A 16,661-nucleotide genomic window follows, 5' to 3' on the forward strand; every position below is an offset into this window, starting at 1 on the left:
CGTGTACTGTCATCATCAAAAGTTTGTGTCTCTCTTTCGTTTTTGCCTGTAACTTTCTAGCTTCATGGAATGTGCAAGTTTGCATAGGCGCTGACTATTAGTATGACTCTAACAATAGCAATGAAGTTGTTTAATAGAACTTAGTTGCCTTGTCATTTTCAATTTTGCATAAATGAAAATGAAATTAATTCCCAAATACTAATATGATAGAAAAATGAGTACGTAATACAAAGCATAATTGGTTATTTTCTATGTTTGTTATACTTTCAAATGAGAGCAGAATAGGACATAAGATGAAGACAAGTGATATATTTTGTTTCCACCCGAATGTAAGAATCAATTGTCAACTTTCTGTAGTTTGGAGATAACTGAATTAGAAAATGGTTGATATACAATGTTCTTCGATAGAGAAAACAACAAATCCCATAATCAATGCTGAAAATTTGAGAAATAAAAATCTAAAACCTAAAATCTGAGTTCCAATCTTTGAGCTTTGATTTTGAGATCTAAAAGCCATTTAATTTCAAGCCTTTCAAGTTTCAACTTCTCTTCTCTTGACGAAAATAACTCTTGCTCTGTCACAGATGGTTGTTTTGTAATGGTTGTTTTGTAATGAACAATCCTACAATGCAGTGAACGGAGATGGTTTGAGATGTAGAGAGATATTTGTTCTTGAATATCTTCGTCTTTGTTGGAATTGCAAATAGAGTCTACCATTGACAAGTTGTGGGTGCGCAAACATAAATGCAAAATTCTCTTCGCATGATGAGTGTGGCAACGATGATTCTTCACAAACATGTACTCCTATGATGCAATTCAGATATGAGTCACAAATGCTTCCTAGTCTCTGTAATAAGAAACAAATTGATTCAAATCAATATAATAATTGGGTTTGTATCTTGAGTTGTGGCACAACCACAAAATAGGAAGGGGTTATGGTGGAGTAAGAAGGAGATGGAGGGAGAGAGAAAGTGACAAGCATTGAAGAAGAACATACCATGGATAATTTAGGAAACAAAAGAGGAAAAAAAGCAAAAAAAAAAAAAAGTTAAATCTCAATCATTGATTTAAAAACATATAAATTCAACAATATATATAAAATGTGTTTCCCACGGAGGAAGACCATCGCCAATATGCTGACAAATTAATCTATCTCATTCATCATGAGATGTGGCAATCTATTTGCACACATAAAGTGCCACGTAATGAAGCCAAATGTCACAAATGTGGCCTCATTAAGGATAACGGAGGTTGGTTAATGATATGGTCAATATATTATATTTTTTGCACATTCAATTACTAAATTTAAATTTTTCATCTTTTAGGAATCAATTTATCATCGTTACACATTTTTAAAGACAAAAATAGATATTCATCTTTATTTTTATAAACAAAAAAAATTGATAGTAGTACCTTGAGCTACTCTACAACTCCAAAGATTTAAATGTTGTTTGATTTTCCGTTTGTTTTGTTGCAATGCACAATACAAATCTAACGGATGAACGAAAAAATAAGGAGGATGTGTTGGCCAACATTCATTCAGTGCTCCAGCAACAAATTATCAAACATGCACTAGTGTGTCGTTGTTTTATTTGACTCACTTTTTTTGACAATGTTAAATGTGAATCCTTTTTGACATACGTTAGTGTATGTTTGAGAAGCAGTTGAATCCAACACCAACGAAATTTCAAATGAAAGCTACAACATAATTGTTTTGAAATTTTCGCATTGAAACACAATTTATCCGAAATGTGATTTCAACGCTATTCTAAACTTTCACAAAATAAATGCTATTCCAAACGGCTTACAAGTGGGAAATATTTGTCTAAAATGATAACTTTTTGAAGTGTAAAATTAAATGAAATAAACATATGTTTATTTTTTAAATTAAAATGAGTTGAATGGATGTAGAGTGAATATATTTTCACTTTTACACGTTATTTTTTTTGCTCAAAAAAAAAAAGGCGTGGAGACTTGCATTCAAAGGAAATCTCATGTCTCAAAAAGAGCAATTAAATTATGTGTAATTTGACGACACTAGACTATCAAAAACATATGCCTCGTGCCACACGTTTGGTATAGATAATTCAAAATAACTCTAGATTATAAGTTACACTGTCTATTCACCAAAAAGAAAAAGGTACGTACACCATCTTACACACTTTCAAAATATTATAGATTGAAATAGATATTTTTTTAAAAGGTTATAAATTAAGTTGCACATGATTCAAATTTTAGAGTGATAATTTGCAATATTAATTTTCTCATAATAATTTTGGAAACAAATTAGTAATTACATGTTACTCCCATGAACGAATCTGTTAAATTTTAACGAAAAATTAATTTTCTCACTGCAACCGAGCATTATATGAGTAAACGTGGCCACTTGGGTTTCAATTTTCACAGCTCTGATTGAAATTGGGTTCAAGTCTTGAAGAACCCAACTGTTAGTTAGAATTCGGGTTCTGCGACTTTTTTCCTTTTATTGTACGTCTTCGTTCTTTTGCTAACTGAAAGGTACATTATGCTTGATTTAATTTTTTTTTGTGTTCATTAAAATTAAAAAAAATTAATGTGTACCAATTAGTAATGTGTATTTAATAATATTTTAAAACTACAATACATGTTTTTCATTTATTTTTTCTTTAACATTGGATGACTGTAAAAAATTTCTACGAACCCCGATAACTCTAAATTCACCGAGCATTAGTTTGATCTCAAGATAAGATTTCGTAATACTTTTATTACAAAGTTCTATGTTGGGCAGAATAATAAACTTAATGTAACTTAAGTTACAATAATTATGAGACTCTAATAATTAATGAATTAATCTTTTAGATTGAGCTCTCGATTAATATATATTCAGTCATTTTTGTGAACTGAACTTGATCGTATCTGGATCAAGACCCAATAATATGTATATGGAAAAAGATCAAATCAATCTAATTTATTAACGTAATATGTGATCTTAATATTTTCTATAATTAAATTATAGAATAAAAGAAGTAACAAAAAAATTAAAATATCATGTTATATAATATATTATATTTTCTATTTTCTCCTCTAGCTAATACTTGGCACGCTAATTATGTTTGTCTCATGATCAAAGTTACTCACGCAGAGATTATGAATGCTCATGTTCAGCTAGCAAGCATCATCATCCTTCCCCTCATGCTTGGGCACTTCCTCAACCGCCTTATCTCAAAGCTGAATATATTATTGGTGAAAACATTGCCTTGTTACTTGAGGATGACCAGGAGCAAAGTATACATTAATTTCCACAAGTATAGAGATACCTTCTATCAGATCAAGGGCTCGCTGCATGCGTAGAGTTTGGTAGTGGGATCTGATTTAGTTTCTGCTTTCTAGCTTTCTTTTGCTGTTTTTCATTCCTTGTGTACCCAAATTAAAAAAAAAATGAATATATTATTTATTAACTATTTTTTTATGATTAATACACAATCATTTGAAAAACTTATATATTAATTATATATATGTATATATATCAATTAGAGATTAAACTCCATTGAAACAATCCAATATATAAATCAAGCTCATGTTTAAATATATTGGGTTCAATCTCTAAAAGAAAAGTTTTATTATACAACTATATTATATGATAGTGATTGTTGAACTTTAAAGGAATAAATATTATATGATAGTGATTGTTGAACTTTAAAGGAATAACATGAACATGTGAGAGTAGTATAAATGAGAATTTTAACATAAATATGTGCTCATAAAAAAAAGATAGAATATGAAATAACGTTATACGAGATAAGATTTGTGTAACATCCAATGTTGGATCCATCATCGACTTAGTTAAGATATTGAATCATGAATCGATTCAATGAGTCACTAGTTGATTCACATGATCTGGTCAATATTAAAAAAAATTAAATAATTTCATAACTTCTAGAACAAAATTCAACATATATATTTAGAAGCATAATTTTAAACTTGTTTGAAATTTTGAGTATGATATTTTTTCAATGAACTTTTATAAAACCTGATTTATTTAGACAATACAATATTTTCATTCTTGCCATTATTGTTTTGATAAAGAATAGTAGTTATTTTTGAAACCAGTAAGTCTACTAGAAGAGATAAGCTAAATACAAGTTTTACTCATAGATAACAATATTAAACTAGGGAAAGAAGTTAGACTGGAAGTGACAATAACTTTATCATCATCTTAAATCTCAATATGCAATTAGGCTTGATAAAAAGTAAACAAATCTACAAAGAATACAAATGTAAGGTATAAATTGAATTTTCTCATGAGTGATGTTGTAAAGTTGTAGAAAAAAGTTAAAGAAAAAAAATGCATGATCTATCGAGTCGTCTGGTCATCGATTCAACCTCTAAATTTGTCAGGTCAAACCGATTTAGTTGTAAGAAAATGGAAAGTATTTCCATTATGATAGAGTGGATGCAAAAACACACACAATAGAAATATGTTTTCATTTTGTACTTTACACAACAAAAACGTATTTCTATTGCGTATTTTTTTATCCGCTCTATTATAATGAAAATATGTTTCCATTGTATAGAGAAGGTATTTTGGGAACAAAATAATTTTAAAGCACATGGGATGTAAATAGCAAAAGAGGTGTGAATAGTTATCCACATAATAAATGGGCCCAATGGTTTGGTTTAACATTGGATAGTCACGTGGGTGTTGCTCGGTACACCCAACATCATTACTTGTGCACCCAACAATTTAAGTGAAGTGACAAAAATGTCCTTCACTTAAATTTTAAAAACCAGGCTCCCTCGTTCAGTCTGCACGATGCCGCAAACAAAGTTTTTTCCTTCTCCATCTCTCTATGTTCTCTGCCGTGCCACCGCCATCCTTAGCTTCCATTGTCGTCATTCATGCTGTCTCCACCACCGTTGTGTTGTTTTTGCCATCGAAGTAAGCATTTGACGTTTTGTTCATTCATTTATGTGGTGTTTTGAATTCGTATAAGACATACGGATTTGGTAATCCATATGAGTTATAGGATTACCCAATCCATATAACTCATACGAATTACCTAATCCAAATGTTTTATTTTTTTAAAATTATAAATATATTAATTTGATTTTTGTATTTAAATAGCTAATGTTTTTTTCATTATAAATATATTAATTTTAATTTTTTTCAATAGTTAATGTTTTTATTTATAAATATATTATTTTGATTTTTTTAAAATATTTATTATTTTTTTATTAATTATAAATATGTTATTTTGAATTTTTTAAATAGTTATTTTTTTAAATAAAAATAGATTATTTTGAATTATGTTTTTAAATAGTTATTGTTTTTTTTAATTGTAAATATATTAATTTTATTTTTTTAAATAGCTATTTTTTTAGTTATAAATATATTATTATGATTTTTGTTTCGAAATAGTTGATGTTTATTAATTATAAATATATTATTTTGATTTTTTTTGAAATAGTTATTGTTTTTTAATTAAAAATAGATTATTTTCAATTATTTTTTTAAATATATATTGTTTTTTAATTATAAATATATTATTTTTATTTGTGTTTTTAAATTTCTATTGTTTTTTAATTATAAATATATTATTTTGAATTATGTTTTTAAATAGTTATTATTTTTTTAATTATAGATATATTATTTAGAATCTTGTTTTTAAATAGTTATTTTTTTTTAATAAAAATATATTATTTTGATTTTTGTTTTGAAATAGTTGCTTTTTTAATTATAAATATTTTGATAATTATTGTGCATTAGTTTTTTTGTAAAAAAATATGCAAGGAGACACATATTTTTTGTTATTTTATTTAATTAATTAAATATAATGTTTTTTAAGTTGTTTTTTAATAACGAAGTTATTTTGATTACATAAAATTAATTAAAAATATATATAAAAAACAATTTTTTATTTATGAATTATTAAATAGTAATTAATTGAAGTATTGTTTGAATTTTGACATAAACTGATATGATGATTTAAATGTGCATATTATGGTTAGAACTAGATGTTTCAGTCAGACTTTAGGCAAGGGTACAGGAAGAACCTTGGGAGAGAAGTAAATCATGATTAAGATGAAGCTCCCTAGTGGTGAAGGCGCACAACATTTGTACATAGGCAACGGGAAGTTGCCTCTATTGCTGAAGATGTTCATCACATGCATGACACAGCTAACGAGGTCCACGAACAGACTCAAGAAGTAACTATTGATGATGAAGTTGTTGATGCCCAGGGTTTTCACATTCTTGACCTACACAACAAGTTGGTACACTCAGGGAATATAATTTTCATTACATTCATCAATCTTAGATCTCTATAGGTAACAATAACTTTAGGGAGGGTATCACATTTGAGAAAAAAAAACTTGAAACCGTTCTAGAGCCCATACCACATTACTTAGACGTTCTCCCTCCAAATAGAAAAAACCTGTAGAGAATGTCATTCCCGTTAGTGTCACACCAACAAAGTCAAGTAACGAAAGCATGTACCTGTTTGTTCTATAGGTATTATCTATCAAAAATACCAAATTACAGACATTGCATAACTTTACTGTATCAAGATGACACTAGAAGATATCACGTACAACATCTTCATCCTTTAATCTATGTCGATAAATATATTGATTCCGTTCAAGAAGCTTCATTAGTTGTTGCATTTTAGTATCATTGTCTCTTATGGAAGAACGATATGCACTTTTTGCATTGTATATTTGTTTGATTGTTGTATAACTATTGACATTGTGCTCCTTCAGCATTATCAGAATATTTTTTGGTTTCACCATTGACTTTGTTATATCAGCAATAATTATCTTTTCATCCTTAGTCAATCGATCAACGTATGAATGTCAAATTAATGACTTTATCATTTCATGATTGTGACTCCCACACATTAACTTCACTATTCATCCTTGGCCTCCAACCACTGGTTTCCCACACAACTTAAAATGATACTCACATTTCCTATTGTCAGTATCTCTTCTTACAAAATCTTTCTTCCTGGACCTATACCGACCACTCTTTTTACAACCAATAAGACAAATGAAGTCCTTTCTCTCATACCAGTGTTTGTGTCTGACTTCATAATGACTACCACAAAAACAATTTCATAAACAATAACTTAAGCCCAATTCAAAACGTCATCACGGGTAGCAAACACCTACAATACAATCCAAACACCTGTACTCTTCAACAAACATTCAATAACTTACTTTAACAACATAAAATCATATTAATACCTTAGAAGTATTGAACGCATAAGAACAATCAACATGTTCTGATTTCACACCAGCTTCGTCTTCATTTTGTTCATTCATATCAACTTCTTCAGACATTATGTTATCATACATCCATTGATTTTCGTCCATATTAACAAAACATTCAAAAATTTCAATCACATACAAACAATCCCCAACCGCACCATACATATACTATTACACAAAACCCTAGGTAATTTTTTATTGCATATAATAATATAAAACATTAAAATTGATAACCCTATATATTAACAACTAATAACATCAACTTTTTCTACTTAAAATTGATAACCATATAATACATAAAAAAATTATAACCTAACCATATGTAGTAAAATAAATCATATTATTGAACTTAATTCTAATTCATGAAATTATAACAAAAAAAATCAATTTTATACCATAACAACTCAGATAAATTATACATAAATTATAAGCGTAAATTATTTTACAATTAATACCATTTCCAAGATATAAAAGTAAATACTTACAAATTAATTATCAAACTACACTTATTTAAAAATATTTAAAATAGTAATACTAATTACATTTCAAATAAATAAATAAATAAATAATTTTTTGACACATTAGTTTTTATAACAATCATATTAATATATTTATAATTTTAAAAAATAAAAAAAATATTTCTTTTAATTAAAACTAATATTATAAATCCGTATAACTTATATGGATTAATCAATTCGTATGGGTGATACAGATTGAATAATCCATATAACTTATACGGATTGGTAGTCCATAAGTTATATAAAACCTACGGATTATTCAATCTGGAAGTATTATATAACTTACAGATTCTTTAATTTGTAAAATATGTAGAAAATAAAAAAACAAAAAATGCGACCTACCTCTATTAACAACCACAACAACCACCGCCATAATCACCACTTGCCGACATACCTCCGTAACATTTTCACCTCGACCGAAGCGACCACAATGCACCTCTCCTCTCACGGAAATAAAAAAACTAGAAGAAACCAACAAAATGAAGGAATGAATGCGTTACAAACAATAAACAAAAAACTTAAAAGAAAGAAGAAACCATGTAAGGGTATTTTCGGAATACCCATTTATTGCTGGGTGCACAAGCAATATGGCTGGTGCACCCAACAACATCCTAATTATGTTAGAGAAACCCAATAATTATTAAATAATAAAAGGTACAGGCTTGTCACTCTCCTTCCTTAACTAGAGTGTGAGATTGATTTTTTCTTGTATATGATGTTACAACATTGAGATTTTCTTCCTGTACCCATCATTTTTCCAATACACCTAGTAGTGAGAGGAAAAAGCTTAAAATACCCTTATATAAGCAATCCGTATGGGACTTATGAATTGGTAATCTATATGACCCATATTATATTAAAAATATATTTTACATACTAATTTAAAATTAATGACCCATGTAATTCTCAAACGTGTGATTTTCACGATATTAGTACAACGCTCTAACCAACTGAATTAATAAGTCAATTATGTCAAAAAATAATTAACGTCATTATATATATCACTAAAATTTCTAATGTATATTTAATACACATATAAATTTACATAATAAATTTTGTAACGATTAATTTTGATCTAATAATGTATATATGTAAAAAAAATACATTATTAGATCAAAATTAATTGTTATAAAATTTATTGTATGAACTTATATGTGTATTAAATATATATTAAAATTTTTAGTGTTTTATATAACGACATTAATTATTTTTTAAACATAATTGACCTATTAATTCAATTGGTTAGAATGTTCTACTAATAATATAAAAATCACAAGTTCAATACCAACATAAGTCATTAATTTTAAATTATTTTATAAAATATATTTTTAACATCTTACTTAAATAGACCAACCCGATGCAAAGGCCCAATGCCAACCCGATGCAAAGGCCCAATGCTAAGGGGTTTAGTGAGGCTCACAAGTCTGGAAGGTACTTGGTTATACAAAAAAAAAGTATAATAAATTATAAGAGATTAGTTTTTCTATTTTCAAAGTTTTAATAATGCAATTGCTTAATTCAACACAATTTTTCAACTAAAACGATAGTTTAAATACAAAATTAATCGAGACTTTTTAATGTAAGAAAATTTAGGGAAGGGAATGGTGTCCTCATCTAATAGGAAAATCTTTCGGACTTAAAATATTTATAGTTATTTTACTTTTTTTTTTGTTTAATTATGGGTATATAAGATTTTTTATTTGATATTTAATTAATCTTCTCTCATCTGATTTATTTTTGGATAAAGTAATGTACCTTCAGTTGTGATTTGAATCATTTGATGCTTAAACCAAAGATTAAATTCTGAATTTTAGTTAAAAGATTGTTAATAAAAAAAGAGAACTCAAACTTTCTTAACCCAATGTGATTTGGAGTACGGGGATTACCGAACTCCACCTCAGCATCACCAATTCCCCTACCTTTATGATTTGGAGTACAGCCTGGTTTGAATTTCGCTTGCAAGTTGCAACAGCGAACCACCCTATTTAAAATTACACCCATACCCCAAACAGTTCCCTCCTCACCCCTCTCCCCTCGCCAACGGTCACAAGGACACAACGGTAAATTCCCCCTCACATCAAAACCACCACCTCTAATCGTAGCAAAAAACCACCACCGGAGACAAAACCAAATCCCCCTTCCTTCCCCCCACACCCTCTCTCTCTCTCTCTTCATTTTCTCTCTCTAAACCAGATCCGAACAAACCCTAACCCTAATTCCCAATTCCGCGCATTCCTCTGATACGATCGTAGCGAAGATGGGCGATTTCAACCTCGCCCTGGTGATCGTGGCGGTGGTGGTGTGCGTGATCGTGTTCCTGGTGAACGTGTACCTCCTCGTGAACTACCAGCACCCGGACGACGCCAACCAGGCCTACTTCCCCAAATTCGTCGTCGTTTTGGGCCTCTCCGTCGCCGCTATCTCCATCCTCATGCTCCCCGCGGACGTGGCGAATCGCCAGGCGTGCCGCCACGCGATCTACAACGGCGCGTGTAGCCTCACTCTCCCCATGAAGGACCTCTGGCTCGCAGTCTACATCCTCGACGCCGTCCTCGTCTTCTTCGTCATCCCCTTCGCCATGTTCTTCTACGAGGGCGACCAGGACAAGTACGAGGTTTTTGTTATTGTTTGAAATTTGAATCTTCGTCAAGTGTTTCGTGGGTTTGAATGAAATGTTTGTGACTTTGTGTGCAGGAGTGTGGGAAAGAGGATCAAGAGTGCTTTGTTGTGGATGGTCACCACGGCTATAGTATGCGCCCTCGTTCTGGGCATTTTGTATGGTATGCTTCCTTCTCGCTTGCTCTCTGTGCGCGCTTCGTGCTGTATGCTTTATAGTGTGTTTGGATAAGACCTAACAATCAATTCTATTCCTCAAAATCATGGTGGTGCTTTAAAAGAAGTGGAAGCAGCTATTTGTTGCTTTGCCTTCACCATTAAAAAGTAATTGGTTATTTCTCACCATGAATCTATTCCAAACACACTATTAGTTGAATTGTGTTATCGGAGACTAGGGATTGTGGAAAATTGGAAATGGGGACCTTGGGTGGTTTGATTAGATGATGGGTGTTTTGGTTGTGCGGTTTCTTAAAATGAATCTTAAAATGGAAAGGAAAGGTGGGCGTGTGTTAGTAGTGCTTGTGAGGGAAAATTAGAACTAGAGAGAGAGTGGGGTTTATCACATTTACAGGGAGTTATCAGGTTGTTCTTTGTAGCGATGGTAGTGTGAAAGTTTTAGAGATTTTGTGAATGAAGCAGAGTTGGGTGCTGTGGTTCTTGATGTAGGATGATAGACTGGGAGTGTTGGACTAACAGGATTATGGGAAGTGAGATACTTGGTGTGTTTGCTACATTTGTCAACATTGGGTGGTTGGATAATGGATTGGATTTGTTTGAAGGCCATTTTTGTAGAACAACCTCTTAATGTGAAAAGATGAGTTTTTTTTGTGTGGAAAGATATGGGCTGGTAAATAGAAGTGGAGAGTGAAAATTAATATGAATAATTTGCAGGGTTTTTTGTAAAGGAAGTGGGGAAGTGATGCTTACCAAAGTTTTGTGCTTTACAAGTGAGGAGTAATGTCTATGTGATGATGGATTAGGAGTGGTATTTAGTGGATTATTGGTAACACAATATGGGCAGGGGTTAAGCAAGGAGAACTCAGATTGTTGGTTGGTCTTTGTGCAATAATAGTGCACACTGCATTGCAAGAAGGAACTATTTAAAAGTTTATGTGAGTGAAATTGTGTTAGGCATGTGGTTTGTAGCATAGGACAGGACAGGCAGGAAGGAGTCATGTGAGACAAAAAACAAAGTTATTGAAAATTTCAACTAATTAAACCTGTTTTGTTTCCTGGACAATGTTCACTTTTTGATGTAGGTTGGCTTGGAAATGGAACATATACGTAAAGCCTTTCTACATAAAGTAAACAATTAAAATATTTAAAATTATATTTATAGGTGTAAAAAATACTACATAATTCATAATCATCTTAAAGAGTTAAAGTCATGATTCAGAATTTAGTCATTGCTTCAAGAAGGATAGTCTTTTTTGTTCGTCATTTCAAATTCAATAAAGATAAAGATACAATACGATCCAGACCTACAATCTTGAGTAAATATGTCAAATCTGATGTGGTTTAATTGTAGCTTTAAACTGTGTTTGTTTATGCTTCTATTCCATGATTGATATATTAGGGCTCGTGGGTAAGGTGGACTTTACTGTTAGGCATCTCTCTTCATCCACAACTTCATTTCCTAGCACATGGACATTCAGTAGTGGTCAACCTTGTATCGGAAATGGTGCCCATCAGGTCTTTTTCTGCACTAGTTGTTATTTTTCTGTTGGCTAGTTTTGTTGTTTTCAGAGGTAATATTTTTGCTGTTGCTCATACTCCTTTTTTCCCCACATTGTCCTCAAACCAGTGCTCAGCATTCTCTGCTAGTCCTTCATCAGAGAAAACATGGACCATGCGTACTACCTTTCCAGAATATGTCGTTGCACTTGCTACAATTGTTGGATCTGTGCTTTTCGCTGTAAGCTCATTCTTCATAAAATTTAATTAACCTGTTTCAATTTTCCTGCTTCATATTTGGCATAGGTTTTTAGGCTTGTTTGGTTAACATTATTGTTTTGGATAAATAAATACTTGTGGTTATACTTTTTTCTGTAAGTGTGAGACTGAGCGAATTACTGTATTATTCTATTCTCTTTAGCAATTGAGATTTTGTTAGATATAATAAAATAAAAATACTGAACAAAAGCAGTCTCTTAATGGATTTATTTAAATAAGCCTTTCATACTAAATCACATTAAGTACTTCTTTTCCCATTTAACCATTGTTTTCTCACTGTTCAATCCAGATATTTGGTGGTGTTGGTATTGCCTGTCTTCCATTAGGACTTATATTTTCATTTATTCGGCGTCCAAAGGCTGTTATCACTCGCTCGCAGTATATCAAGGTGCTATATTGTTACTGAAGGAGATATATTAAATTGTTGATTATGTGTGTATTTGGTTATATGATATGCCATACTATATTTATGGTGTGGCTGGCTGGCTGGTTACTGTAGGAAGCCACTGAACTGGGTAAAAAAGCTAGAGAACTAAAGAAAGCAGCTGAGGCACTCCATCAGGAAGAAAGAAGTGGTTCAAAGGGTAGAAAGTTTCGTAAAAATGTGAAGGAAGTTGAGAAGGTAAACAAATATTGGTGATTTATCATATAAATTTTCAGAAACAGGTGTTAGCTCGGGCTTTCCTTATAATAATTTGATGCATGCTGTTATAGTTTGTGGTAGAAAGTATGCAGTTGCTGACATATTCATAGTTGTGTGATACTAGTTATTTACCTGTCCATCTCACATAATTTTCTAGGAGTTGTTTCAATTAGAAGAAGATGTAAAGCTTCTTGAAGAGGTGTATCCACAAGGGGAAAAGGTCAGTAATCAAATTTCTAACGTTTTAATTCAGGCATAATCAACGTGTAATTTTTTTCCCTCTGACTAAGCTTGCATGAATACAGGCTGAGACAACATGGGCACTAACAGTTCTTGGTTACCTGGCAAAATTTGTTTTGGGAATTTTAGGGTAAGCTATAATGTATGATGTATAATGAATAATGTTGCTCTGAACTGTTGTACATAGTTTTACAAAGATTGCTTACTTTAACAGGTGTTATGCTTCTTATCTAACCTAAAATTTGAAAATTGTAACAGGTTGATTGTTTCAGTGGCATGGGTCGCTCATATTATTATCTACCTATTAATTGATCCTCCACTTTCTCCTTTCTTGAATGAAGTTTTCATCAAGCTAGATGATGTCTGGGGTATGTTGGAAAACTGAGGCTATTTTTCTTTCCTTCAGTTATGTATAATAATTGATACATTATATTATATGTAATATTCATTCAATTAATCTAGATGATATATGTAATTTGTTCTTTCATCAGGTCTTCTTGGCACTGCTGCATTTACATTTTTCTGCTTCTACCTTCTCCTTGCTGTGATTGCTGGTGCCATGATGCTTGGACTGAGACTAGTTTTCATTACTATACATCCCATGAAGTAAGAAAATTGTGCTGACAGATTTATCATCATGTGCTCCATTTTTTGTAATTTGGTATACCTTTTGTATCTTATGATGTGTGATCTTATCTCTGGCAGGTGGGGAGCAACTCTCATGAACTCTTTTCTGTTTAATGTGGGCCTTATTCTTCTTTGTTCCATTAGGTCAGTATGTCTGTACATTCCAAATGGGATGTTATCTGTATTGAAGTTAAAGTTTCTACCTCCGAGTGTTGTCTGTATTGCTTTTGAATTTTGATTCTTTGGTTACACATTGTATGAAGAGTTTCACAAGAATGGAAATTTAAAATGGGGATACTATTATATGGTGGGATTTGATTTTCCCCTTTGAAATTATTAAATTTGGAAGTGGAAAGGGAAATTGAGTCATTGTTTGTGCAGTATAACAAATGCTTTGGAGTATAGCACTTAGAGTTCTATATAAAGCGTAAGGCACTTGTTATGTTGTCATGATAATGGGGTGCTGTACAACCTTGCTGAAAGTTCTATTGTTTTACCTTTTCAGTGTGATCCAGTTCTGCTCCACAGCATTTGCCTACTATGCTCAAGCAACTGCAGCCCAGGAAATATTTGGTCACACTTTGGAGTCTCTTCGAGGAATTAAATATTTGTACAAGTGAGTCAGTCTGGATTCTTCTGCCTCTCCTGCTCTGCCTTCTGGTGGGGCAAAAATGGTCCCTTCTTTTCACTATGTTGTAAATCTAGAGCACACAATGGGTTTGCCATCTTATTGTTCCAATTTGAATTCAAACAAATCCCATATTTTCAGTTGAAGTTCTATCAGGAATTGTGCTTCACATACTAAAAAATGACGAACTAAAGTATTTAAATAAGTAGGCTGTTGGATTGGATAATGCGTGCAGTAAATTGATGCGACATGTTAGAGATCAAAAGGACTGTAAATTCTTTCTTTTTATTTATATTTTTAGGGTGTAAGTAGCATAACCTGCCTCGTGTCATTTATTGTTATCCGTGGCGAATTTAAGATGAGGACCTGTAAACTTTGCATAGCTATAAATTTGGTAGAAACACAGTATAATATAGTTTGACTTATTGATTATCACATTACAGGTACAATGTATTCCAAATTGCATTTGTTGTTTTGGCTGGATTGACCTTTGTGTATTACGCCGCCTTTGTAAGTTTACCTCTGCTAAGTGTTTTTCTCCACCTATTTTTCATGTATGTTAATATCTTGCTCGTACTAAAAGGTTTTGAATATGGAAATATCAGGGATGGAGAAGAAAAAAGCCTAGTGGCAGGTTCCAATTGTCTACATGAGGTATGGCTTGGCCTGGAAAAGCACTTTCTGAAGTGAGCCATCGGGATTCCTTGCATCATTTTAGAGTGGTTTTTATATTTGGATGTGTTTTGGCCTAGAGTTGTTTTATGTTGAAAGCTATAGAGCAAGCTGATCATCCTCTGAGTAGAATAATCTGATGCGGTCGAATCATTAGTTGGGTGCTAGTGCTGCAACTTTGGCCTTTGCTGCTTCTGTTGCCGTTGTATGTATCATTCCTTTGTTTGATTGTGTTGCATCCCACTTGTTATGTAATTAAACTGTTATTATGTGTATGCAAAGAGTACTGGATTCCGGCAACACTGAGGTAACACAACCCTTACCAAATATAAAATTGTACGAGCAGGGTGTTTTTTGTTTAATGATCATACTTGTTTTTGTACTTCATTCTTTGTATAATAGGTTTCTTAGTAGGGCTTTCAGATTGTGTATTACCGTTTTGAAGTTCTTTTGCATTTGATTTTCGCTGAAGTAGCTATATACTTTCCCTTCTCTCTGGAGTAGCTATATACTTTCACTACTTTTGATATATAATTTCTGTGTAAATTGTTAACAAATTTGTTCTTGAAAGATTAAAATTAAAAATTTAGTCTCTAAAAGTGTAAAAAGTGTGACAAATTTATCCGATTGTTAACTTTCATCCGTTATCGTTAATAAAATAGTCTACAATATAGAGGGGCAAATTGATCATAAAATTAATTACTAACGCAATCATGTTGAATAGATTAGACAAAATGTCATTAAGTTACTGTTGTTGGACCTAAATATCAGTAATTTTTTGGGATGAAAATGTCAGCAATTTTTTTTTTTGAACTAAAATGTCAGTATATTTTCATTAGACAAAAATGTTATTAAGTTATTATTATTAGATTAAAATGTCACTAATTTTCTATTGTATCAAAATATAAGCAATTTTTTGTTAGACCTACATATCTATTAGACTAATTTGTTGGATCTCAAATTTGATTTTATTTAAGGGTAAACTATAATTTGAAGGTAATTTTTTTTTCAAATTTTGAATTTTAATCTCTTGGAGACAAATTTGTCAATGATTTATACATTTAGAGACGAAAATGATTATTTATCCTTTTTTTAATTGGTAACTCAAGAGGTATCACTCATTCAACTTGAATTTATGGAACTGATATAATATATACTAAACAAACTTGGAAATGAATGAAAATTTTTAATTGTGACTATACTTTAAACGAGATTATAAGATTATTTTTTAAGGAAGAAGGTATACTTATGCATAAAAAAGTTGCCTTAAAAAATAGAAAAAAAATAATTTTAACAAATTTAGACTTATTATCATAATGTAAACTTACTTATTTATTTTAGGTAAACTAAAATGATAGTTAGAAATATTAAAATTTAAAGATGAATTTTACTTTATGAATTTATTTCATCTTAAGTATTTTATACTTTCATTTGATATATATATATATATATATATATATATATATATATATATATAGCTTTATAAAAAAAGAGTGGTTTTTTGTAGTTATTTAGTTTT

The 16,661-nt window shown here is 31.1% G+C and overlaps 1 protein-coding gene across 1 annotated transcript; it reads left to right on the forward strand.

Moving 5' to 3' along the window:
• Positions 1–9,642: 9,642 nt before the first annotated feature.
• On the forward strand, positions 9,643–15,618 carry LOC114396675 (LIMR family protein At5g01460). The gene is made up of 14 exons (XM_028358770.1): positions 9,643–10,370; positions 10,458–10,543; positions 11,956–12,071; positions 12,184–12,294; positions 12,622–12,720; positions 12,832–12,954; positions 13,133–13,195; positions 13,281–13,345; positions 13,474–13,583; positions 13,707–13,821; positions 13,921–13,986; positions 14,348–14,458; positions 14,914–14,980; positions 15,076–15,618. Exons 1-14 carry the CDS (start codon positions 10,021–10,023, stop codon positions 15,121–15,123), a joined length of 1,530 nt encoding a protein of 509 aa, XP_028214571.1. The 5' UTR covers positions 9,643–10,020; the 3' UTR covers positions 15,124–15,618.
• The last annotated feature ends 1,043 nt before the right edge of the window (positions 15,619–16,661 follow it).

The sequence above is a fragment of the Glycine soja genome, chromosome 18 (assembly GCF_004193775.1).
Source record: "Glycine soja cultivar W05 chromosome 18, ASM419377v2, whole genome shotgun sequence".
NCBI classification, from domain to species: domain Eukaryota; kingdom Viridiplantae; phylum Streptophyta; class Magnoliopsida; order Fabales; family Fabaceae; genus Glycine; species Glycine soja.

Coding starts and splice junctions, on each gene's coding strand:
- LOC114396675 (XM_028358770.1), top strand. CDS start 10,021: ATGGGCGATTTCAACCTCGCCCTGGTGATCGTGGCGGTGGTGGTGTGC. Junction 12,295..12,621: donor TTGGATCTGTGCTTTTCGCT/GTAAGCTCATTC, acceptor TGTTCAATCCAG/ATATTTGGTGGTGTTGGTAT. Junction 12,955..13,132: donor ATGTGAAGGAAGTTGAGAAG/GTAAACAAATAT, acceptor ATAATTTTCTAG/GAGTTGTTTCAATTAGAAGA.